Here is a 27,927-nt window from a genome sequence, read left to right as displayed (position 1 = left end):
AAACTCCCCGTTGGACGTAATTTAAAATCTGTTTAAATCTCTTTCAGTTTTTTTTTTTCTTCTTCATTTACATATTTGGGAAGCAATTCTTCCTTCCCAAATATGGGCGATATTTGTCTTTCGTAAATTTGTAATGCGAGCTGTATTCATTTGCATCCACTGGTGGTGCGTAATTGGAATGTGAGCTGAGCTCGTTAATGATCATCAAAAAGTTAAAACTCTTCGTATAGCCGACACATTTACTGAGACAGCTGACAAAACTTGTTCTTATCCAAGAAAGAATTTCCACTCTACGAAATTCGTTTGTAAATATTAAAAGCATACTTACTAATTTAGCCTCATTTTTAATACCACAGAAAATCATAGCGCGGTAGTGTTCTTAACTTGTGAACTCTATTTCCCTTTATTTCAATATTTATTCTACGATAAATAAATTATAGTTGTTGCCACAAATTATCGTCTGCGGACATAACAGTTAAAATTTACACATCTAAGTGAATTTCTGAATCCTTAAGCTGAAACTAAGAGATAAAGATCCTATAATTTATATATTTTAAACGTAATTTTATTTTTAACTTTTTAAAAATTATACTTTTCAAGTAGATTGCCAATTTGATGTTTCTAGAACGCAAATTTCTTTATTGTTTGTTTGTTTAAATTTAAAATGGCTTACTTTTCGTATTAATATATTAATAAATCAATTAAAAGCTCTTAGGTACAGCTGTTCCTGCATTTTATTAACAATTTAATAACCTTCAACAATAATGCAGTCTAACTGTTCTTTCGTTTTTGTGGGTCACAGTGAAAGTTAAACCAATCTGAATACACCTGAACGTAATAGATGACATCTGTTTCGTATAGAGGGTGTACGACAGCGTGAAATAAGTGGCAACCATCATATGCCTAAAATTACAAAACCACCCATGCAGCCAGCCCATTCGCGGGTATACAAAAGTTAGACCGAACTACCAGTGTTCAGCGGGCTGCGCCCGCTTTATTCACCTAGGAATCCAGAAAATACTGCATGCACTATACACATGCGGAATATCCCCAAAACATCCATGCAGCCGGGCCGTTCACCGGGATTTGAAAGTTGGACCGAACTACCGGTTTACATCGATTTTACCTGAACTGATCCCGCTTTATTTTGGTATGAAGGCATAAGATACTGCATACACGTTACACATGCGTAAAATCAAGAATACACCCCTCCAGCCAGCCCGCCGTCCGGGATTCGAAAGTTGGACCGAACTACCATTTTTCAGCGGTTTTGCGCGTGCTGTGCCATCTTTATTCAGGTATGCATGCAGAAGATAGTGCATAAACGATACACATGCGTAAAATGAAGAAAACACCCATGGAGTCAGCCCGTTCCCCGGGATCGAAAGTTGAACCGAACTACCAGTGTTCATCGGTTTTGCGCGTGCTGCGACCGCTTTATTCACATATGCATCCAGAAGTCACTGCATAGACGATACACATGCAGAAAATCACGAAAACACCCATGCATTCAGCCCGCTCGCAGGGGCTTCGAAAGTTGGACCCAACTACCAGTGTTCAACGGTTTTGCGCGGACTGCGCCCGCTATATTCAGGTATGCATCCAAAAGATACTCCATACATTATGCATATGTGGAAAATCACGAAAACACTCATGCAGCCAGCCCGCTCGCCGGGATTCGAAAGTTGGACCGAACTACCAGTGTTCAGCGGTTTAGCGCCCGCTTTATTCACGTATGCAAGCAGAAGATACTGCATACGCGTTACACAGACAGAAAATAACGAAAACACCCATACAGCCAGACCGTTCGCCGGGAATCGAAAGTTTGACCGAACTACCAGTGTTCCGTGACTTTACCGTTCAGCCGCTAATGTGCCGTTGTATAAAGTGCAATCTCGAAAATTTTCGCATTTATTATTCAAACAGTAGATTCGTTATTAAAATTCCTATATTTTTTATAAACTTCAATATAATCACACACAAAATTGTATCAATATATATATTAATGCAATTAATAATTCATAATTATTTATAATGAGAAAAGTTTCCATATACCATCTCCAAGCAACATATATTCAATTTAAAACCCTGAACGGAACTACCAGTGTTCAGTGACTTTACCACTCAGCCGCTAATGGGCCGTTGTAGAAAGTGTAATCGCGAAAATTTTCGGGTTTGTTTATTAAAACACTATATTCGTTATTAAAATTCCTTTACTTTTTATAACTTCAACAGAATCACACACAATACTATATTAATGCAATTAATAATTCGTAATTATTTCTAATAAGAAAAGTTTCCATATATCGCGTGGTTATAGGATCCATTTTAATTAGATTTTAAAATTTTAGTAAAATAAAAAATCTGAAAGGTTTCAGATTTTGAATTACGTCCAAAGGGGCCTTTTTTTTAACATTTTGTGTGTTACCTTTATTTATTAAATATCATATTCTTCGCAAACCATAAAATTCATTTCAAGAGCAGTATCGCAAAATAATTTTAAATTGAGCACATTTTTAGAATTTCCGATTCACAGTCTCACGCGCTGGAGATAAAAATGTTTCTTCTGTACAACGTTGCCATGGCTCGCTTTGAAATTCTTGAGTTTGTTAATCAAAAATTCGTTACAAAATATAAAATCGATAATAAAACAAATTCCAAATTTGGGCTTCCAGTTGCCCATATTCGCAGTAGGATTACGTCATTCAAAACTCGATGGCTCTAGGTACCGTTGTTTTATCACAATATTTGGTGGCAACAGTTTGAAAAGTTAAACGGACTTTCAGAGTGATTCCACGCAAAATCGCAAAATGAAAACAATACTCAGGGACTAATAATTTTGAAATAAACCTCTTAATTTTAATAACTGTGGTATTCTTGTTTTCAAACTTAAGTGCAAAATTAAACAATTGTTTCCTGTGCAGATACGTTACTTTTAATTAAAATCAAATGAGAAAAAAAATTATGCGAAAATTAATTAGCTAAAAAATTTAGTACTATTCTTATCGCAAACCGTAACTTGAAATTGCATCTACAACTGTTTCTTATACCAAAGCTGAGGATGAATTCGTTTTCTGTTGTGCGTCAATAAATGTTTCACTAAACCGCAGCTTAAGGCTATAACTACATGCGGTGCCAGGAGAGTAATTACTAAAGACCTGACAATGATCGACGCTGGACAACCCGCCTTTCCCCCTGGCTTCCATCGCGAAAGCTTTCCGCTCTTAAACAACCCTCTATTTTTAACCTTAACGAAGAAACCATGGAGGTAGGCTCCATGGAAGAAACAAGCAGCCAACGCATCTTCTTGCTTCTACTCGCACATGTTTCCGGTCATCCGAAGTTACGGTTGTTGAGATAAAACTTTTATCACCCAGCTTGGCGATCTTTCTAAACATGCCTTATATTTCCCATTGCAAACGAAGGGGGACATTTTTTCCGTTCCTTATTTTCCGGGGACATTCTTTCCGTTTCCCTTTTTTCCGGGTGACATTTTTTCCTACAACCGTAAATTGTAGATGTGAAAGAACCTTTTGTTAACTATTTCCAGTTGTAATTGATTATTTAATTATTCATTCGGAAAAAGTGATTTAATATGTTTCACTATTTTGTGACTGATATTTTTCACCCCAAAAATTCACCATAATATTAGTCCCTAATTACCAGACTGAATATGATTTGCGAGTTAAATGTAAATCTGAGTGGACAGATAAAATTAATTTATGGTTAGTTTAATTAATTACAAATAATTTTATGAAGATTATTGTGTTGTGTATGAATATTCGACTGAAAATTAGTTATTTATTTACTTAATTTAATGAAAGTTCGTTACCTAATTATTCAGTTCATCCCTTGTTAAAACGTGTTCATTCATTGTTATGACTATTGCTATAACTTGTGTATTGTTTGCAAGTACTTATTTTTATTACGAGTGCATATTGGATTGAACTTTAGAACTGACCTATTTAAATATCGAATCGAATCATCTCATTAGAAACAAGTACCTAACTTTATGGCTGTTCGCTTGTATTAATTTAGGTTGAGCATTTGTAGTGATGAAGTAGTGCGAAGAGCGCCGCCAAAATAAGCGATAAACATTAGAGTCTCATCATAATTGGAGAGAGCGTTGACTGTTTAAATATGTTATTGAAAACTAGGAATTTACTTATTCAATCCATTGCATTAGTGGTTTATAACTTATGTATATGTGTTTTAGCTATTGTTTAATGATTTTTGCTTTAGTTGTTTGGTACTGAGTTGTTCTCAAAAACATTGCTAGAAAGTTAAGTACAAATTATATTTAGAAATATGTATTGGTGCTATGTGGGTTCAGAAACTTAAGAAATGGGAAGAGTTAGACAAAAAGATGTACTCGGTGTAACAAGCGAGGATCGTTTCAGTCGTGTTTTCGGCTTTGATCCATTAGAGTCCACAGTTTTCAGGCTCCGACTCAGATTGTTATTTTTAAAATTTTATAGATAGAGTTAACCTTATAGATTCGCATATCGGGTAATCTGACTCAGAAACTTTGATGGCCAAAGAATAACATTAACAGGAGAAGTCGTGAGTTTCATTCGCAATAATCCCAGATTACGAAGAAAAACGGATTTAAAATTTGTGTTAGAATCTCTTAAACATAGATTTTCTACCACTCAAAATTTGCATTCGCTTTACAGAGCCTTGATCTAAGCCTTTCAGAAGCTTCGGGAATCAGTTTGACAAAATGCAGCTCGCGTCGAAGCTTTATCGTATAATTTATCGTATCTGTAATCGTATCGTATCTGTATCTTTATCGTATCTGTAATCTTGGATAGACAAAAAGATCCAATTTCAGAAGCACACCGTCTGGAGTTGTTATTGTCAGTTTTTACACAAGGACTGTTCCCCCATCTCAAGAGGCTGTTGCTTCTCCAAAATCACAAGTCCTTCTCAGTACGCCCACCAGCGGCCGAGCGGTAAACTCGCTGAACACTGGTATTTCCGATCTGGGTTCGATTTCAGGCGAATGGGCTGGCTGCATGAGCGTTTTCGTGGTTTTCCTTATGTGTAACGTGTATACAAGCCATTTTACCTTAAAAAGGCCTCCACGAAGGCATCCCCTAGGCAGACTGCCCTCAAAAGCTTTCCCATAATTAAAATAAATCCAAATAAGTAGGAGAAGATTTTGAAAGTTGGAGAAGTGATTTTGATCTATCACATTTACCCACAGCTCAGAAGGAAAAGCTGCAAGATCCATTGAGTCGTTATAGACATATCTTTAACCTTATCGGTATTGGAATTGTCGAGATGTCTAGCTATTCTTCATAACATTAAGTTACGCGACAGCGTTTCAGCGCGTCAAAGTGCCATGTCACCTGAGGGATAAATTAAATAGACAGATCTCAGACATCATTAGGGAAAGCACTTCTGCTTATAGTGCCCGAAAATACCCACAAATTAGTCACAGATTTCAGGAAGCTAACGAAAAGACGGTGGAAGATAGTTTCTCCCTTCCGAACACATTATGGTTAATGAAAGGATTGGGGGGCTGTTTGAATTATCCTCGACTTTAGGTTTCTTTCAGATGAAGATGCACCCGTCGGGCATCTTCAAATATAGGTTTTCGCTGCCACAGGACATTAAGAATGGTCTCGAGTGGTGTTCGGTCTTAAAAACGCTTCGAGTTCCTATCCTTTCAGCGGTTAATGGACACTGTCCGGCTTGTTCCCATTACAAATAAGAATTTATATTGACAATAATATTGTAAATGGTTCAAAAGCATTGAGGATTATTTAGAAAAACTGAAAATTTTTCTTTGACTGGTTAAATATGCATAGCCTCAAACCAACAAATGCAAATTCTTATAGCTCACTGTGAAGTATATGGGATATAAATTGTCCAAAGGAATTATACAACCGGACGATAGGAATCTAAGAGTGGTTCAAAAATATAAGCTCCCTTCAAACAAAAAGGAAGTTAGAAGATTTTTGAGATTAATTGGGTGTTATCGTAAATTTATTCTAAATTTTGCTTAAAGAGACTTCTGACGAAACTGACTTAAAAAAAGGAAAAATTTAAATGGTTAGAAGATGTTCAACATGCCTTTGATATCTTTAAAGCGGAACTCTTAAAGCAACCAACTCTTTAGTTTTTTTATATATTATTTAAAACATGTAAGAGTTATTTTAACATGTAAAGGAATATTTCTTTTAATTATACTTATCAGATTTTTTTTCTACCTTTAATTTCAACAATACATATTCTAAAACTCTTTTTTTTACTACTTTCTTAAGTACGCATCTCATAGAATTTACTTTACAATACCTTTTAACAGATTGCTTTCCTGTACGATTTCCTGTACGAAAAATTCTTGCTTAAATAGTTTTATAAGCGGATTTGTCAACAGGATTTCAATTTATTTGTACATTTCAATGTTAAGGTTATTATAAATTTAGATGCATTGAATAATTAGATTTTTTCACAGTAACTTTCACAGGAGTTTGTGAATGAAAAAATCCTTAATTTCAAACACATTTATAAATAATTTGATAAATATTTACGTATTTTCTTAAAGGCAGATACATGCATTTTGCAAGCATTTGCATAAATACCCATACATATTTCATATTTTTCATTTCCGGCATGTATAAATCTTCTGTGCATTTACTATATTTTTCGAGTAAAGTAATTGACAATAATTTAGCATAAACCCGAAATTTTTACATAAGAAATATGTATAGATATAATTTGAATGAAAATTACATGCGTTATTTTTAATACCCACTCAAAGATCAGATTTTCTTCGAAACCCAAAGTGATTATTTTTCAATTATATAAAAATAAAATGATGAGTTCAAAATGAGCAACTATAAAGCCTGTTCTCTGGAAATTTTTAAAAAGTACACGTTATAATGATATGTGAATAACAAAAAAATTTATTTTATTTAAAAAAATTTGGCGTTTGGAGCGTAAAATAAAAGCAGCGAATACTCTATCAAGGGTATCAGAAGGCGTATACAGTTTTAAAGGTAACGTAAGGTATTTTTCATTCTTTAAGCAGGCCCACCAGCGGACGAGCGGAAAAGTCGCTGAACAGTGGTAGTTCGGTCCGAGGCTCGAATCCCGCGAATGGGCTGGCTGCATGGGTGTTTTCGTGGTTTTCCCCATGCGTAACGTGTATACGAGCCAGTTTCCCTTAGAAAGTCCTCCACGAAGGCATCCCTTCCCTTAGGCAGATAGCCCTCGAGGCTTTGCCATAATCGCACACACACATTCTTTAAGAAGAACATTTTTGCTAAAATCTATATTTTTGTACTTCAACAGCTTACAATTTTATAAAACAAATTTATAATCAAAATCGCTGTTGTTAGTTATCGAAAAATAACCAAGATGTGATTTTTGCTTAAATGTCATTAAACTGTACAAATTGCTATTATCCATCACACAATGAATGTTTATTTTATGCGAAAGTGTTCCGTTTTTTGATTTGTATGGAACTTTCGTGTGTCGAAATACTATCAAAGCGCTGTCAAGGAAGCTTCTGAATGTAAACACCCCCCCCCGATCTGGAGAAAGAAGCCTCGGAGCAGTGCTTCACTTGTAGTGCAGAGTTCCTTCCTTTCTTACCTAGATGGGTTTTGCACTGCGGGGGGGGGGGAACTCTCCTTATCAGTGAGTGGAATCTGAATGGGGCCTTTGTTTATTGTCCTGAACTGTGCGTAGTTAATGAAAACGTCATTATATGTTTTCTCAAGGTAACGAAAATTTTATGGTCAAGGAAAATAGAGCGGTTTTTGAACTAATGAGAAGTTTATGATGGCTGAAAGGAAAGTAAAATATAAACAAACGCTTAAGGAACAATATCGTGTGTAATCAATAAAAATTAGGGTTTATGAATTTCTGATGGCATATAAAAGTAATTTGTTACGTTATATGTTAAAGTTTTTATTGTGTTGTGTCTAGAACCAAAACTATTGTGTAAAATGAAAATTAAGATAGTTTAGTAATATTATTGCTCTTAAAAATTACTTTAAAGATTACATGGAAGAAATTAGATGCTTATTCATATTTTCATTACTGACTCACGCAGTACCAGCCAATAAGATGTATTTCCTTAAGTGTAATACTGTTGTCATTAAATATCGGTACCAACGTAAGGAAATATTCTAGATTTTAAGATTTTAATTTAAGTTAAACAGTAATTATCAGATAGACTATTTTTGAATAAAATTTTAATAGCTTCCTGAAGGGATGTTAGAAAGTATATACAATCGTAATTAAAAATATAAATAATAATACTATTCAAAAAAATTTTGCTTAAGTATAACGAAGATTAAATTAATAATCTTCACAGACATTTCAAATCGAAGTGTTAAAAAAGTAACTTACATAGACTCGTTATCAGGCCTAAATATCATCAGGCTTACCTATTTTAGCAATAATAATAGGAACATAATTTAATACAGTACCTGAAAGAGAAAATATTGAGTGATGGAGACCGTTGGCTCAAGTACAAGGTAGGTGTAAGGCCTATACAAGATACAGGTAGTCAAATTGAGGATCGATCTTACGACCTTCAGTCTCTAGCCAATATATAGCTTGGCGCACGTTCACTTCTTACGATTCTGAGTTTCATTATGCAAATATAAGTAATTTATTTTAAGACTGACTGAATGAGATTTTACTGATTTCAACTTATATAGACTGCATTTATTATTTATATTTGATACTTATTTTTCACTAACATTTTTAACGAGCTTTTATTATTTTATGTTACAGTGCAATCTATAATGGATAGGAAGAGAAGTCGGCTATGGAGGTTTTTTACACAGGCTACCGATGAGAAGGCAAAATATGATATTTGCCACTCGCTATATTCAGTAAAAGGTGGCTCAACAACAAATTTAAAAAAACACCTCATAAAAAAACACAGGTCAACTTACGAAAACGTCATTCTATGCTCCATGTCGGATACAATAATTCAAGAAGTTCCTGTGTCATCAACATCAGCAGCAAGTACTGAACATATTAATCATTCAATAGAACTGATATCTCAAACAAATTTAAAACAAACGACGCTGAGTACTTTCCTTAAACGCCCCGTAAGTGTAGTACGGGAAAAAAAAAATAAATGACTTAATTTTTAATATGATAGTCAAAGACCTACAGCCTTTTTCTGTTGTTGAAGATACTGGTTTTAAAGAGCTAATTAATTATTTAGAACCTGGTTACAAATTACATTCAAGGTACACATTTAGTAATACCTTCCTGGACGCTCAGTACCTTGAAGTCCAAAGCAGATTAAAAGAAGAATTGCAGAGTGCAAACTTTGTATCAATTACGACCGATGCTTGGACTTCGCGAGCAGCGACTTCACATCAGGCCGTTACTGCCCATTATATATTAAATTGGGAGCTGAAGTATGCACTATTGGTTTTGAATGTCATGAGCGACATACAGCCGAATATATAAAGAAGGAATTATGTAACTTGCTGTCCCATTGGAATTTACAAAATAAAATATTTGTCTGCGTAACAGACAATGCAGCAAATATGAAAGCAGCCATACGGTTGGCCAATTTTGAACATTTGCCTTGTGTCGCGCATACGCTTAATTTAATTGTGCGTGCGGGACTTCAGGGCGCTGAACTAGATTGCCTCATAAAAAAAATAAAAACCATCGTGGAGCATTTTCACAGAAGTCCGTTGGCAACGAAAAAATTTGCTGAGGTGCAAAAGCAGCTGAGGCCTGGCGAAAAGCCTCTTAAATTAAAAATGGACATAGTGACCAGATGGAACAGCACCCTGGATATGCTAGAAAGAATGTGTATCCTTCAGGAGCCTCTAGAAGCGGCCCTTGGACTCCTACACAATCCAGTTGCAAATCTGTCAGAAAGTGACTGGCAGGCTCTTCCAGATGTAATTAAAATTTTAAGACCATTTAAGCAGCTAACCGAAGAAATGTCGTCTGAAAATAAGGTTACTGTTTCAATGGTCTTAGCTGCGACTGAAAGTGTAATTAGCATGTTTGAAAATTTAAATTTAAATATTAATACAGAAATTGGAAAAAATCTATCTAATAAAATAATAACAGAATTCAAATACAAGTTCAAAACTTGTTATAGAAACCCAATATTATCTAAAGCAGCACTATTAGACCCGCGGTTTAAGAAGTTGGCATTCAGACTAGCTGATGAATCAAATTATGACTGTGCTAAAACTCTGCTGAAAACTGAACTTGAAAAATATTTTAATGTTGACAAACAGCAGACAGTGCAATCAAATAAAGTCACGCCAGCAATATTCACTGACACTAACGAGGACTCAATATGGAAAGACTTTGATGCAAGAGTGACATCAAACTCCGTCTCAAACTCAACTATGAGGCAATATTTTGAGGAACGCATTCTTTCTAGGAATGAGTGCCCATTAAAATGGTGGCAGGCGCGGGCATTACTCTACCCCGAACTTTCAATTTTAGCAGAGAAATATTTATCGATCATGGCTACCTCGGGACCATCCGAAAGAACGTTTTCGAAATCGGGGCAAATACAAAGTGAAAAACGTTGTTCCATTCAACCAAAACGAATGGAAAAAGTTTTATTTTTAAACATGAACAAAAGATTACTTCGCTAAAAATAATATGAAATTGTTCTTTCTGTAATGCTTAATTTAATTATTTTTGTAAGTTTTTTAAAATGTGCATAAAATGTTTCATAGTTTTTTTAATTTTTAATGTCCATATATAATTTTCCTAATGTTGTCGAATCGAATGTCATTTAAAACAATGTTAGGAATTGTTATGATCGACCTGAACAAACATAATGCTTTACATATCATATTATAATCATAATCATTGATTTATCAATAGGCCAACATAAAAAGGGATCTGAATAAGAATAACAAAACAAGAATAGTTCAAAATACAGAAATGTGTAAAATATGTATAATATGTAATATTTATATGTACAAAGTTTGCTAAAACCAACCGGTAATTGAAGAAACTGACCCAGTCAGAATAAGACACTGCCGGAGACTACTCTTGGTGAGCAGTTTTTTATATCAACAAGTTAAGGGGTTGGTTTTTATTCGTCTCTCACTCAAATGCCTCTTTATGTATCGGAGTTGATATTATCATTTTTATTTAGAAATAAATGACTTAATAATGTATAATTTTCTGTAATAATTTTCTAGATTTTATTCTCAGAAAAGATACCGAAGTGAATAAAAAATCTGTAGAATACTCATGTGAAATGGGTAATAAAATTCTGGAGATCAAAAGAAAGAAATGCATTTGTAAATAAATTAGTGTATGTTGTTTACGGTGTTGTATCTCAAAAAATAAAACAAAACAAAAAAGTTCATTGCATGTTTTTTCAGGACTATCAATCCGGCTCCGCGAAAGATTTTTTAAAATAATTTTATAAAATTTAAAATAAGCAAGGTAACATGCACATTAACTATTTTATATAACAACCAATCTATGAATACATTGCCTGTCATGTATGTTCTTTATATATTTTAAACATTATATATAATTATTTCTAAATTTACAGTGTGTAAAATAATATAGCATTCTATTAAAAAATTTGTTGCTGTACTTTTTAGGAGAATAAAGGTTTCATATGTTATCTTTACCAACTTTCATAATAGTATTCTATGTTTGTTCTTAGAAATTTTCAGCAGAGATATTATATTTTGCACACGGTGTCATATGTATAATCACAAAATACAACCTGAAGTAAGAATATTTCAAGTATTTGTTTCTTATGTACAAATAAGTAGTTTTGTATTAATTTAATATTTCACACTCAATTTATTAACAAATTAATTAAATTTTATAATGGTTCTTAGAAAGCAACCTTAAACCAAGCAAAATAGTCTTTAGACCATTTAACACATTAGATATTCTGAAAACATAACATTAGTGTAACCATTTTAAAGCAGTAAATTAATGTTAATTATGTAACTAAGTGAATAGTTATTCTCAAATACGCACCTATTTGTGATAAAGTAGATAGTATAATGAATTGAATGATGATAGTTTATTAAATCTGCTTGAAAAAAAGCAATTATAAAGAATCATATTTATATAGTTATTCTACTACTATGAATAATTCTTCTAAAGGAAAGAAAATGCAACTGCCAAATCAGTTTTGAAATGAAAAAATACCAATGATGATACATCATGTAATCGTAACTTTATCCAAAGATATTGCTGCAAAGTAAAGTGGAAATCGTTCTATAAAACAGACAAACAGCTTTCAGACTCCGACAAATTGTTACCATTTTTCATAATTAGTGTTCATCAGCAGTTGAATGGATAATACTGTAGAGCACTGGTAGTTTAACTCATTGCATGCAGGTATATCTTGCCAAGCCATAAATCAACCTTTCACTTACAAGAAGAATTTAACAAAGCTCGCCTACTTGGCCTCACAAGTTCATCCGCACACAATGTGCTAATAACGCAAAATCAGAATTTAAGTAAATAACAAATAAGTCTAAATTAATTAGCTAACAAGCTAGCCCAAAATTCTAACTACTGCCGCAAATAAATTAATCTTCGGCTGTATAGACCAAAGCAAAGATATCAAGTGGACAGAAGAACGCTGGTAGAGTAGAGAGTCGCGCAATGCCGACTCTGTATTCATTTAAGTCATATAACTGCTGTGTTTATCTCACGACTTTCGAGTTATGATTTGAATTTAGTATATAATCATGTATTCATTATTATATTATTTTTTATATTACCTTAAAAAAATATTTATATGTGAGCTATTAAGAGTGTTGTGATGATGTACTAGTAGCTCACGATCGACCTCGTTCTAGATATGACTACCTGAACAGACAGTTTTCTTACGTTTATTTCAAGAATAAAGATATAACAGTAAATAAATTGAGAAGACGAATGCGGATCTGATTGGGAACTAGCGCAAAATAGTTTTGACTGGAGTGTCTACCTTTGAGGAAGATTGAATTTTGATTAATTGCAGGATACATGAAAACTATCAGCCTAGCAGAAGATTAGTATTCGTAGAATGCTGTTTACCGGAAAGAGAATAATCTTCCCGTTATGCATATGGAAAATCTCGAGTTGCGAGTCTTTTACTTAAGTTACTTTGCATGAAAATATGCAAATTTTTTCGATGCAAGGAATTTTAAGCTATTTCTGCTTTAAATGTAGGCAGACGAAAAGAAATTTTTAGCATACTAACTTATTATTTAGGGCTTTAATCAAAATAATATTCGTCTAGTAAGTTTTTTCCCCAGTGAGTGACTAATTTTCGGTATTCAGGAAATGTTACATTGCACTAATCAAACAGTTCAATTCTCCCCCAGCTCAAAAAGTATCTATAATAACCATTCTCGAAATATTACTCTGCAGTAATCGCGTTTGACATTGAATAGAGAGAATATGGGAATGAAAAACAAATAATGCCTCGTTATTGCATAAAAGTAAACTTTGTTTTATATGTATGTGGAAATTTTATATATGAAAAGGATGTTACTATTCTTATTTATTGTAAGAATTGTTGTGTTTCTTATCAACGCTTATGATCTAAAATCGCTTACATATGTAAATAAATCATCAAAATATGTAAATTAAGCAATAACTGATTTAAAATTAAAAGATAATAATAAAAAATACAAGAATCTAAACAAGGTATTTTAGCAATAATGAAACTCATTTAAAAAAATAGTTTACTAACTGTAGATATCAGAGTAAGTTAAAGATAAGAAAACAGAAGTAATGAAGACTTAGAGTTAAAAAATAATCCTCCATCTCTCTCTCCCCATCTAGCACATGGGCTGAGATTAGGACAATGGGGGAGAATTGGACGAAAGGACTACGTAACCAAATTTCCATCCACACACTAGTACTATTTCCAGCATTCTCTATATTCTCATTAGTGGAGCTTTGATTGTTTTCCTTTCTTCATTGGTATGCCGTAAAAATCATGGTCTTTGTTTCTATCATCCTTTGAGTCATTATATTATTTGCTCATTCAGAGCCTAAATTTAGCAAATGCTCGGCTGAGCTTTAGTTCTTGCGAAATTGTAATTTCATCCACATCCCCAATTAAGACGAAGATTTCCCGGTTTCCTCCTGTGATTAAAATCGTACCGGTTTATTCGCTGCTATCCCTCATCCCCTCTTTAGACACCCCTACTGACAATTTATTTCCCATTTCGTCCACTGCTTTTCAACACCCCCTCATCAATACCCCTACTCACGGACGGGGGACTTTCCCCCAATTCAACCCCCCTTTCAAAAAGTCGTTCTTGAGAGGCACATTTCTTGACATAGGGAACATTACATAGCAAATGTCAACTATGTACCAAACATCGATACACACATTTGCAAATATACAAATGAAGTAGGAATCAAGAAAAAAGAAATGTTTAAAAGGTAAGAAAATATTTGTGTTACCTTTTTTTAGGGATAACAGAAAGCTCAAAATTTGACAATCAGTACTATTTCATAATGCAATAAGCACAGTTTTATTCATTTAAGAAAATTTTTAGTAATTCGCTGCTCAGTGTAAACTGTTGTTAAACTTAAAAACACTTGAAAAAAAGTCATCATATGTGCGTTCGGCGCGCACATACATACTAGTTGGTTTGGTTTGTTACACTAGAGCTGTCTTAAGAGGAGCACACTAGAGCACACTAGAGCTGTCTTAAGAGGAGCGGTGCCTTCGTGGAGGGACTTTCTAAGGGAAACTGGCTCGCATACACGTTACACATGGAAAAAACTACGAAAACGTTCATGCAGCCAGTCCGTCCACCGAGCTTCGAGCCCCGCACAAAACTACCAGTGTTCAGCGACTTTATCGCTCGGGCCCTTATTGGCCCTCACACATACAAGAAAAAAGTAGATGATTTATGCTGAAAAAAATATTCTGAAAGAGGAACTGCGTTTTTTAACCGTTTACATCTGTTGTGCCGAAATAAAAATGTAATCAAAAACAATTTTTTGTATTCGAACGAACTTTATTGTGTGCACATGAATTATTATTATAACAACGTATGAAAGGATATAAGTTTAGAAAAGATTTCGAAGAAAATAATTTTCATTTTTAACTAGGAGCTTCGCTGCCAGCCTTCGTCTGGCTTTTAAATGTACCGGAAAAATGGCTGAAGGGAACACCAAATGTTAAATTTAAAAACTGCGTAGAATTTTACTCTGCAGAACAACTTCATAAAAAAAAGTTACTACGTATAACAAAATTACAAAGAAATAAACAATATCCTTTAATACAAATATTAATTATCCTAATAAATAAATTAACCAACTTCCCTTTGCAAAATCTTAAGAACTCAAATGGTATAAAGGAGGTTAAGAACTTTATTTCCTAAAAAAATCACTCAAAACTTTTCAATATCTTAAAAACTGTGAAATGAGCAATATATAACATAAAAGAATACAAAAAACAAAAAATTCTGAAAGTCAAAGTATAATTAATGATATTTTATCTTATATTTTCAAGAGAAAAAAATTACAATGAAATAAGCTATATCCCTTAATAAAAATATTAATTATCCTAATAAAAAATTATTCAACTTTTCGTTGAAGGGAAAAAAGCATGCGGAACGTTTCAATATCTTACAAACAATGAAATAAACAAAAAATAACATAAAAAAAAAACAAAAACAAAAAAAAAAAAAAAAAAAAAAAAAAAAAAAATCCGCGCGGAATTTTACTCTGCAGGGCAAAATAAAAATGTATTATATATATATATAAATGACAATGAAATATGCCAATCTCTTAAAAACGATGAAATACCATAAAAAATACGATGAAAAATTGTTGCCAAACTCATATTTCTAAAAAAAATGAAACAATTTAAAATGATGCGATTTCATCAAAAATCTATCAACAACAATAAGACAGGAAAATTGTTGCCAAAATCACATTTTTAAAGATCTGAGAAGTGTACTCGGAAGCTTCATTTAAAAAAAATTTTAAAAATACAATATATTATTATGTTTCCAAAATTCTTTTGCAAAAGCAGTTGCAAGGATGAAAGTTTAATGTTTCCAAAAATCAAAGAAAAATAAACTGTACATTTAAAGAAAAAAAAAAAAAAAAAAAAAAAAAAAAACTTTTTTTAAAAAATCCGGTTGAAATGGTGTTAAGCTCCCTTTGTTAAATAAATTGGTACTGAATCGATTTATTGAAAGACGAATTTATTTTAAGTTCGTAAAATAGCTAAGTGCCTACGTTTCATGACGATGTGAAAATGGAGTGTGTAGAGTAAAATCTCGCTTTTCTATAGCCCATTATGTCTCAAAATGACGCGATTTCGTCACAAAACATAAAATAAAATAAATTCTAATTCTAATTTCGAAAAAACTGCTTCGAGGTGCACTGGCTCTTAACTAGATGCACCTACTATGTGCCAAATTTCGTAGCCGTGGGTCTATTAGCTTATGCGCAGCGCGAACGAAAGACACACACACAGACACTTTCTTTTATTATATGTAGAGATTTTTTCAAAAAGAGATATCATATTAATTTCCAAATAATTTAAATCTGCTGTGCTGAAATAAAAATTTAATAGAGAATATTTTTTGTGTTTGTTTATTGTATATGTAGGATTTACTATTATTACGTGTGTGTGTGCCTGTCTCAAAGTAAATATTTCAGTTATGTATAATAAATAAATTATTTCTACTCAAAAATGTGACGCAAAACTCCCTATCGCAGCACTACCCAGTTCCCGCGGGGTAGAAAAGCTCACGTGATTCAATGCGATGCGACGTTTCAAGGCCCTTTTTAGGGCCGTAGACCGATAAAATAGGCTCAGGATACGGATACCGATGGATTTTACCGAAAGTAACGAGTAACGATACGATAGTAACGAGTACTGGTTCACCGAGTAACGAATACATACGGGTACACAATTTCTCGTTACTTCTACAGCACTATTTTCTACCTCGCGGGAACTGGGTAGTGCTGCGATAGGGAGTTTTGCGTCACATTTTTGAGTAGAAATAATTCACTTTATTTTGGCTATTATTTTTTGGTGCACTGGATATGATTCATTATTAAATTTTCTATTGCTGTCAGGGCTTAGTTTTTAAAGTCAGAAGCGCCTACGGAAGGCCGTCAGGAAAATAGGAAAAAATAAAGAAAGAAAGGGAATAAATATGACAATAATAACATTAATTAGTAATTAAAATAATAAATTAAAAAACTTCATAATTAAAATAATAAAAAATAGTGATTAAAATAATGAATAATTAAAGTAACATAATAATTAGCAACTGAAATATAAAATACTTATAAGTAAAATTTAATAAAAATGTAAAGACAAATAAAAATTTAAATAATTCTTAAACTTATGATGAATAGTTAAATAATAAAGTAAAATACCAGACCTTGTCTTATTGGCTTAGTACCGTTTCGTCCTTTCTCATTTCATCCAGAGCTCGAAAAAGTGTCATTTCGTTCGCTGCCTTCCCCCACCAATTCCTTCTTTCTCGTTTTATCCGCTGTTTGAAAAATAAGTGTTTACTTTACGATAAGACGAACGTCTGTTTACTTCAATTAAAATGGTTTAGAAGAGATGACTGTTTCTACTTCGACTTAGCTTTTGATTTCTGATACTATTTAATATTTTATGCAGACAAATTATGCTGAGCAGAATAATGAATTTCCGACGTGTTCAAAAGGTGTGTATCTGAATATAATAGGCCCACCAGCGGCCGAGCCGTAAAGACGCTAACACTGGTAGTTCGGTTCGAGGTTCGAATCCCTCGAATGGGCTGGCTGCAAGGGCGTTTTCGTGGTTTTCCCCATGTGTAACGTGTATACGAGCCAGTTTCCCTTAGATTCCTCCACGAAGGCATCCCTCCCTTTAGGCAGATAGCCCTCGTGCGTTTAGCCATAATTGAATAATCCAATCCAATCCAATCTGAATATAATAACATTTTTGTTATATAGTATCCATATTTTTAATTTCACACATTTCTAAAGCAACAGAACCACGGTATCACTATTTTGGCACACACACCAAAAACATGTTTAATTAAGATTAAAGTTACATTCTTTATTAAAAGTAATGGGTCCTCTTTAAATGCAACCATTCATGCTTTTAGAGCATCTTACATGTGGTGGTCTTAAAAATGTGATGTTCACTACCAATGTTTGTTTATGTTCTCAAAAATACAGATTCCTTAGAAAGTGACCTCTTAGAGATGTCGTTTAAATAGATGATTTGCAATAATTATTTTCTAATAGATAATGGAATTAATGTAATTTAAAAAAAATGAGCGATTTATGGCTCTAATTTTTCTTTCGCAATTAGCTGTTATGCGAATTTAATTCTTTTTTTATACTTTTTATTATACATAACTGAAATATTTACTTTGAGACAGGCACACACACACGTAATAATAGTAAATCCTACATATACAATAAACAAACACAAAAAATATTCTCTATTAAATTTTTATTTCAGCACAGCAGATTTAAATTATTTGGAAATTAATATGATATCTCTTTTTGAAAAAATCTCTACATATAATAAAAGAAAGTGTCTGTGTGTGTGTCTTTCGTTCGCGCTGCGCATAAGCTAATAGACCCACGGCTACGAAATTTGGCACATAGTAGGTGCATCTAGTTAAGAGCCAGTGCACCTCGAAGCAGTTTTTTCGAAATTAGAATTAGAATTTATTTTATTTTATGTTTTGTGACGAAATCGCGTCATTTTGAGACATAATGGGCTATAGAAAAGCGAGATTTTACTCTACACACTCCATTTTCACATCGTCATGAAACGTAGGCACTTAGCTATTTTACGAACTTAAAATAAATTCGTCTTTCAATAAATCGATTCAGTACGAATTTATTTAACAAAGGGAGCTTAACACCATTTCAACCGGATTTTTTATAAAAAGGTTTTTTTTTTTTTTTTTTTCCCTTTAAATGTACAGTTTATTTTTCTTTGATTTTTGGAAACATTAAACTTTCATCCTTGCAACTGCTTTTGCAAAAGAATTTTGGAAAAATAATAATATATTGTATTTTTAAAATTTTTTTTAAATGAAGCTTCCGAGTACACTTCTCAGATCTTTAAAAATGTGATTTTGGCAACAATTTTCCTGTCTTATTGTTGTTGATAGATTTTTGATGAAATCGCATCATTTTAAATTGTTTCATTTTTTTTAGAAATATGGGTTTGGCAACAATTTTTCATCGTATTTTTTATGGTATTTCATCGTTTTTAAGAGATTGGCATATTTCATTGTCATTTATATATATATATAATACATTTTTATTTTGCCCTGCAGAGTAAAATTCCGCGCGGATTTTTTTTTTTTGTTTGTTTTTGTTTTTTTTTATGTTATTTTTTGTTTATTTCATTGTTTGTAAGATATTGAAACGTTCCGCATGCTTTTTTCCCTTCAACGAAAAGTTGAATAATTTTTTATTAGGATAATTAATATTTTTATTAAGGGATATAGCTTATTTCATTGTAATTTTTTTCTCTTGAAAATATAAGATAAAATATCATTAATTATACTTTGACTTTCAGAATTTTTTGTTTTTTGTATTCTTTTATGTTATATATTGCTCATTTCACAGTTTTTAAGATATTGAAAAGTTTTGAGTGATTTTTTTAGGAAATAAAGTTCTTAACCTCCTTTATACCATTTGAGTTCTTAAGATTTTGCAAAGGGAAGTTGGTTAATTTATTTATTAGGATAATTAATATTTGTATTAAAGGATATTGTTTATTTCTTTGTAATTTTGTTATACGTAGTAACTTTTTTTTATGAAGTTGTTCTGCAGAGTAAAATTCTACGCAGTTTTTAAATTTAACATTTGGTGTTCCCTTCAGCCATTTTTCCGGTACATTTAAAAGCCAGACGAAGGCTGGCAGCGAAGCTCCTAGTTAAAAATGAAAATTATTTTCTTCGAAATCTTTTCTAAACTTATATCCTTTCATACGTTGTTATAATAATAATTCATGTGCACACAATAAAGTTCGTTCGAATACAAAAAATTGTTTTTGATTACATTTTTATTTCGGCACAACAGATGTAAACGGTTAAAAAACGCAGTTCCTCTTTCAGAATATTTTTTTCAGCATAAATCATCTACTTTTTTCTTGTATGTGTGAGGGCCAATAAGGGCCCGAGCGATAAAGTCGCAGAACATTGGTAGTTTTGTGCGGGGCTCGAATCTCGGTGGACGGACTGGCTGCATGAACGTTTTCGTAGTTTTTTCCATGTGTAACGTGTATGCGAGCCAGTTTCCCTTAGAAAGTCCCTCCACGAAGGCACCGCTCCTCTTAAGACAGCTCTAGTGTGCTCTAGTGTGCTCCTCTTAAGACAGTTCTAGTGTAACAAACCAAACCAACTAGTATGTGTGTGCGCGCCGAACGCACATATGATGACTTTTTTTCAAGTGTTTTTAAGTTTAACAACAGTTTACACTGAGCAGCGAATTACTAAAAATTTTCTTAAATGAATAAAACTGTGCTTATTGCATTATGAAATAGTACTGATTGTCAAATTTTGAGCTTTCTGTTATCCCTAAAAAAAGGTAACACAAATATTTTCTTACCTTTTAAACATTTCTTTTTTCTTGATTCCTACTTCATTTGTATATTTGCAAATGTGTGTATCGATGTTTGGTACATAGTTGACATTTGCTATGTAATGTTCCCTATGTCAAGAAATGTGCCTCTCAAGAACGACTTTTTGAAAGGGGGGTTGAATTGGGGGAAAGTCCCCCGTCCGTGAGTAGGGGTATTGATGAGGGGGTGTTGAAAAGCAGTGGACGAAATGGGAAATAAATTGTCAGTAGGGGTGTCTAAAGAGGGGATGAGGGATAGCAGCGAATAAACCGGTACGATTTTAATCACAGGAGGAAACCGGGAAATCTTCGTCTTAATTGGGGATGTGGATGAAATTACAATTTCGCAAGAACTAAAGCTCAGCCGAGCATTTGCTAAATTTAGGCTCTGAATGAGCAAATAATATAATGACTCAAAGGATGATAGAAACAAAGACCATGATTTTTACGGCATACCAATGAAGAAAGGAAAACAATCAAAGCTCCACTAATGAGAATATAGAGAATGCTGGAAATAGTACTAGTGTGTGGATGGAAATTTGGTTACGTAGTCCTTTCGTCCAATTCTCCCCCATTGTCCTAATCTCAGCCCATGTGCTAGATGGGGAGAGAGAGATGGAGGATTATTTTTTAACTCTAAGTCTTCATTACTTCTGTTTTCTTATCTTTAACTTACTCTGATATCTACAGTTAGTAAACTATTTTTTTAAATGAGTTTCATTATTGCTAAAATACCTTGTTTAGATTCTTGTATTTTTTATTATTATCTTTTAATTTTAAATCAGTTATTGCTTAATTTACATATTTTGATGATTTATTTACATATGTAAGCGATTTTAGATCATAAGCGTTGATAAGAAACACAACAATTCTTACAATAAATAAGAATAGTAACATCCTTTTCATATATAAAATTTCCACATACATATAAAACAAAGTTTACTTTTATGCAATAACGAGGCATTATTTGTTTTTCATTCCCATATTCTCTCTATTCAATGTCAAACGCGATTACTGCAGAGTAATATTTCGAGAATGGTTATTATAGATACTTTTTGAGCTGGGGGAGAATTGAACTATTTGATTAGTGCAATGTAACATTTCCTGAATACCGAAAATTAGTCACTCACTGGGGAAAAAAATTACTAGACGAATATTATTTTGATTAAAGCCCTAAATAATAAGTTAGTATGCTAAAAATTTCTTTTCGTCTGCCTACATTTAAAGCAGAAATAGCTTAAAATTCCTTGCATCGAAAAAATTTGCATATTTTCATGCAAAGTAACTTAAGTAAAAGACTCGCAACTCGAGATTTTCCATATGCATAACGGGAAGATTATTCTCTTTCCGGTAAACAGCATTCTACGAATACTAATCTTCTGCTAGGCTGATAGTTTTCATGTATCCTGCAATTAATCAAAATTCAATCTTCCTCAAAGGTAGACACTCCAGTCAAAACTATTTTGCGCTAGTTCCCAATCAGATCCGCATTCGTCTTCTCAATTTATTTACTGTTATATCTTTATTCTTGAAATAAACGTAAGAAAACTGTCTGTTCAGGTAGTCATATCTAGAACGAGGTCGATCGTGAGCTACTAGTACATCATCACAACACTCTTAATAGCTCACATATAAATATTTTTTTAAGGTAATATAAAAAATAATATAATAATGAATACATGATTATATACTAAATTCAAATCATAACTCGAAAGTCGTGAGATAAACACAGCAGTTATATGACTTAAATGAATACAGAGTCGGCATTGCGCGACTCTCTACTCTACCAGCGTTCTTCTGTCCACTTGATATCTTTGCTTTGGTCTATACAGCCGAAGATTAATTTATTTGCAACAGTAGTTAGAATTTTGGGCTAGCTTGTTAGCTAATTAATTTAGACTTATTTGTTATTTACTTAAGTTCTGATTTTGCGTTATTAGCACATTGTGTGCGGATGAACTTGTGAGGCCAAGTAGGCGAGCTTTGTTAAATTCTTCTTGTAAGTGAAAGGTTGATTTATGGCTTGGCAAGATATACCTGCATGCAATGAGTTAAACTACCAGTGCTCTACAGTATTATCCATTCAACTGCTGATGAACACTAATTATGAAAAATGGTAACAATTTGTCGGAGTCTGAAAGCTGTTTGTCTGTTTTATAGAACGATTTCCACTTTACTTTGCAGCAATATCTTTGGATAAAGTTACGATTACATGATGTATCATCATTGGTATTTTTTCATTTCAAAACTGATTTGGCAGTTGCATTTTCTTTCCTTTAGAAGAATTATTCATAGTAGTAGAATAACTATATAAATATGATTCTTTATAATTGCTTTTTTTCAAGCAGATTTAATAAACTATCATCATTCAATTCATTATACTATCTACTTTATCACAAATAGGTGCGTATTTGAGAATAACTATTCACTTAGTTACATAATTAACATTAATTTACTGCTTTAAAATGGTTACACTAATGTTATGTTTTCAGAATATCTAATGTGTTAAATGGTCTAAAGTCTATTTTGCTTGGTTTAAGGTTGCTTTCTAAGAACCATTATAAAATTTAATTAATTTGTTAATAAACTGAGTGTGAAATATTAAATTAATACAAAACTACTTATTTGTACATAAGAAACAAATACTTGAAATATTCTTACTTCAGGTTGTATTTTGTGATTATACATATGACACCGTGTGCAAAATATAATATCTCTGCTGAAAATTTCTAAGAACAAACATAGAATACTATTATGAAAGTTGGTAAAGATAACATATGAAACCTTTATTCTCCTAAAAAGTACAGCAACAAATTTTTTAATAGAATGCTATATTATTTTACACACTGTAAATTTAGAAATAATTATATATAATGTTTAAAATATATAAAGAACATACATGACAGGCAATGTATTCATAGATTGGTTGTTATATAAAATAGTTAATGTGCATGTTACCTTGCTTATTTTAAATTTTATAAAATTATTTTAAAAAATCTTTCGCGGAGCCGGATTGATAGTCCTGAAAAAACATGCAATGAACTTTTTTGTTTTGTTTTATTTTTTGAGATACAACACCGTAAACAACATACACTAATTTATTTACAAATGCATTTCTTTCTTTTGATCTCCAGAATTTTATTACCCATTTCACATGAGTATTCTACAGATTTTTTATTCACTTCGGTATCTTTTCTGAGAATAAAATCTAGAAAATTATTACAGAAAATTATACATTATTAAGTCATTTATTTCTAAATAAAAATGATAATATCAACTCAGATACATAAAGAGGCATTTGAGTGAGAGACGAATAAAAACCAACCCCTTAACTTGTTGATATAAAAAACTGCTCACCAAGAGTAGTCTCCGGCAGTGTCTTATTCTGACTGGGTCAGTTTCTTCAATTACCGGTTGGTTTTAGCAAACTTTGTACATATAAATATTACATATTATACATATTTTACACATTTCTGTATTTTGAACTATTCTTGTTTTGTTATTCTTATTCAGATCCCTTTTTATGTTGGCCTATTGATAAATCAATGATTATGATTATAATATGATATGTAAAGCATTATGTTTGTTCAGGTCGATCATAACAATTCCTAACATTGTTTTAAATGACATTCGATTCGACAACATTAGGAAAATTATATATGGACATTAAAAATTAAAAAAACTATGAAACATTTTATGCACATTTTAAAAAACTTACAAAAATAATTAAATTAAGCATTACAGAAAGAACAATTTCATATTATTTTTAGCGAAGTAATCTTTTGTTCATGTTTAAAAATAAAACTTTTTCCATTCGTTTTGGTTGAATGGAACAACGTTTTTCACTTTGTATTTGCCCCGATTTCGAAAACGTTCTTTCGGATGGTCCCGAGGTAGCCATGATCGATAAATATTTCTCTGCTAAAATTGAAAGTTCGGGGTAGAGTAATGCCCGCGCCTGCCACCATTTTAATGGGCACTCATTCCTAGAAAGAATGCGTTCCTCAAAATATTGCCTCATAGTTGAGTTTGAGACGGAGTTTGATGTCACTCTTGCATCAAAGTCTTTCCATATTGAGTCCTCGTTAGTGTCAGTGAATATTGCTGGCGTGACTTTATTTGATTGCACTGTCTGCTGTTTGTCAACATTAAAATATTTTTCAAGTTCAGTTTTCAGCAGAGTTTTAGCACACTCATAATTTGATTCATCAGCTAGTCTGAATGCCAACTTCTTAAACCGCGGGTCTAATAGTACTGCTTTAGATAATATTGGGTTTCTATAACAATTTTTGAACCTGTATTTGAATTCTGTTATTATTTTATAAGATAGATTTTTTTCCAATTTCTGTATTAATATTTAAATTTAAATTTTCAAACATGCTAATTACACTTTCAGTCGCAGCTAAGACCATTGAAACAGTAACCTTATTTTCAGACGACATTTCTTCGGTTAGCTGCTTAAATGGTCTTAAAATTTTAATTACATCTGGAAGAGCCTGCCAGTCACTTTCTGACAGATTTGCAACTGGATTGTGTAGGAGTCCAAGGGCCGCTTCTAGAGGCTCCTGAAGGATACACATTCTTTCTAGCATATCCAGGGTGCTGTTCCATCTGGTCACTATGTCCATTTTTAATTTAAGAGGCTTTTCGCCAGGCCTCAGCTGCTTTTGCACCTCAGCAAATTTTTTCGTTGCCAACGGACTTCTGTGAAAATGCTCCACGATGGTTTTTATTTTTTTTATGAGGCAATCTAGTTCAGCGCCCTGAAGTCCCGCACGCACAATTAAATTAAGCGTATGCGCGACACAAGGCAAATGTTCAAAATTGGCCAACCGTATGGCTGCTTTCATATTTGCTGCATTGTCTGTTACGCAGACAAATATTTTATTTTGTAAATTCCAATGGGACAGCAAGTTACATAATTCCTTCTTTATATATTCGGCTGTATGTCGCTCATGACATTCAAAACCAATAGTGCATACTTCAGCTCCCAATTTAATATATAATGGGCAGTAACGGCCTGATGTGAAGTCGCTGCTCGCGAAGTCCAAGCATCGGTCGTAATTGATACAAAGTTTGCACTCTGCAATTCTTCTTTTAATCTGCTTTGGACTTCAAGGTACTGAGCGTCCAGGAAGGTATTACTAAATGTGTACCTTGAATGTAATTTGTAACCAGGTTCTAAATAATTAATTAGCTCTTTAAAACCAGTATCTTCAACAACAGAAAAAGGCTGTAGGTCTTTGACTATCATATTAAAAATTAAGTCATTTATTTTTTTTTTCCCGTACTACACTTACGGGGCGTTTAAGGAAAGTACTCAGCGTCGTTTGTTTTAAATTTGTTTGAGATATCAGTTCTATTGAATGATTAATATGTTCAGTACTTGCTGCTGATGTTGATGACACAGGAACTTCTTGAATTATTGTATCCGACATGGAGCATAGAATGACGTTTTCGTAAGTTGACCTGTGTTTTTTTATGAGGTGTTTTTTTAAATTTGTTGTTGAGCCACCTTTTACTGAATATAGCGAGTGGCAAATATCATATTTTGCCTTCTCATCGGTAGCCTGTGTAAAAAACCTCCATAGCCGACTTCTCTTCCTATCCATTATAGATTGCACTGTAACATAAAATAATAAAAGCTCGTTAAAAATGTTAGTGAAAAATAAGTATCAAATATAAATAATAAATGCAGTCTATATAAGTTGAAATCAGTAAAATCTCATTCAGTCAGTCTTAAAATAAATTACTTATATTTGCATAATGAAACTCAGAATCGTAAGAAGTGAACGTGCGCCAAGCTATATATTGGCTAGAGACTGAAGGTCGTAAGATCGATCCTCAATTTGACTACCTGTATCTTGTATAGGCCTTACACCTACCTTGTACTTGAGCCAACGGTCTCCATCACTCAATATTTTCTCTTTCAGGTACTGTATTAAATTATGTTCCTATTATTATTGCTAAAATAGGTAAGCCTGATGATATTTAGGCCTGATAACGAGTCTATGTAAGTTACTTTTTTAACACTTCGATTTGAAATGTCTGTGAAGATTATTAATTTAATCTTCGTTATACTTAAGCAAAATTTTTTTGAATAGTATTATTATTTATATTTTTAATTACGATTGTATATACTTTCTAACATCCCTTCAGGAAGCTATTAAAATTTTATTCAAAAATAGTCTATCTGATAATTACTGTTTAACTTAAATTAAAATCTTAAAATCTAGAATATTTCCTTACGTTGGTACCGATATTTAATGACAACAGTATTACACTTAAGGAAATACATCTTATTGGCTGGTACTGCGTGAGTCAGTAATGAAAATATGAATAAGCATCTAATTTCTTCCATGTAATCTTTAAAGTAATTTTTAAGAGCAATAATATTACTAAACTAATCTTAATTTTCATTTTACACAATAGTTTTGGTTCTAGACACAACACAATAAAAACTTTAACATATAACGTAACAAATTACTTTTATATGCCATCAGAAATTCATAAACCCTAATTTTTATTGATTACACACGATATTGATCCTTAAGCGTTTGTTTATATTTTACTTTCCTTTCAGCCATCATAAACTTCTCATTAGTTCAAAAACCGCTCTATTTTCCTTGACCATAAAATTTTCGTTACCTTGAGAAAACATATAATGACGTTTTCATTAACTACGCACAGTTCAGGACAATAAACAAAGGCCCCATTCAGATTCCACTCACTGATAAGGAGAGTTCCCCCCCCCCGCAGTGCAAAACCCATCTAGGTAAGAAAGGAAGGAACTCTGCACTACAAGTGAAGCACTGCTCCGAGGCTTCTTTCTCCAGATCGGGGGGGGGGGGTGTTTACATTCAGAAGCTTCCTTGACAGCGCTTTGATAGTATTTCGACACACGAAAGTTCCATACAAATCAAAAAACGGAACACTTTCGCATAAAATAAACATTCATTGTGTGATGGATAATAGCAATTTGTACAGTTTAATGACATTTAAGCAAAAATCACATCTTGGTTATTTTTCGATAACTAACAACAGCGATTTTGATTATAAATTTGTTTTATAAAATTGTAAGCTGTTGAAGTACAAAAATATAGATTTTAGCAAAAATGTTCTTCTTAAAGAATGTGTGTGTGCGATTATGGCAAAGCCTCGAGGGCTATCTGCCTAAGGGAAGGGATGCCTTCGTGGAGGACTTTCTAAGGGAAACTGGCTCGTATACACGTTACGCATGGGGAAAACCACGAAAACACCCATGCAGCCAGCCCATTCGCGGGATTCGAGCCTCGGACCGAACTACCACTGTTCAGCGACTTTTCCGCTCGTCCGCTGGTGGGCCTGCTTAAAGAA

General features: G+C 32.8%; 2 protein-coding genes across 2 annotated transcripts; one reads left to right on the top strand and one right to left on the bottom strand.

Moving 5' to 3' along the window:
• Window positions 1-9,752: 9,752 nt before the first annotated feature.
• On the top strand, window positions 9,753-10,613 carry LOC146994890 (E3 SUMO-protein ligase ZBED1-like). Its single transcript, XM_085826092.1, has 2 exons — window positions 9,753-10,003; window positions 10,103-10,613. The coding sequence occupies exons 1-2, from the start codon at window positions 9,753-9,755 to the stop codon at window positions 10,611-10,613; spliced, it is 762 nt and encodes a 253-aa protein (XP_085682218.1).
• A 13,724-nt stretch (window positions 10,614-24,337) lies between these two features.
• On the bottom strand, window positions 24,338-25,199 carry LOC146994889 (E3 SUMO-protein ligase ZBED1-like). The gene is made up of 2 exons (XM_085826091.1): window positions 24,949-25,199; window positions 24,338-24,866 (listed from the first exon to the last, which is right to left on the bottom strand). Exons 1-2 carry the CDS (start codon window positions 25,197-25,199, stop codon window positions 24,338-24,340), a joined length of 780 nt encoding a protein of 259 aa, XP_085682217.1.
• Window positions 25,200-27,927: the final 2,728 nt, after the last annotated feature.

This window comes from Stegodyphus dumicola, chromosome 10, assembly GCF_044657685.1.
Source record: "Stegodyphus dumicola isolate Sdum_Otavi_A_Nest chromosome 10, ASM4465768v1".
Classification (NCBI taxonomy): Eukaryota; Metazoa; Arthropoda; class Arachnida; order Araneae; family Eresidae; genus Stegodyphus; species Stegodyphus dumicola.
Note: the sequence above shows the minus strand (reverse complement) of the source record. Positions and strands in the feature narration are given on the sequence as shown.

What these genes read in the sequence shown, in the direction of transcription:
- LOC146994889 (XM_085826091.1), bottom strand. Translation starts at nt 25,199, where the DNA reads ATGGACATAGTGACCAGATGGAACAGCACCCTGGATATGCTAGAAAGA. An exon ending in ACTGAAAGTGTAATTAGCAT is followed by an intron (nt 24,867 to 24,948) that starts GTTTGAAAATTT and finishes ATTCAAATACAG; the next exon opens with GTTCAAAAATTGTTATAGAA.
- LOC146994890 (XM_085826092.1), top strand. Translation starts at nt 9,753, where the DNA reads ATGGACATAGTGACCAGATGGAACAGCACCCTGGATATGCTAGAAAGA. An exon ending in ACTGAAAGTGTAATTAGCAT is followed by an intron (nt 10,004 to 10,102) that starts GTTTGAAAATTT and finishes AACTTGTTATAG; the next exon opens with AAACCCAATATTATCTAAAG.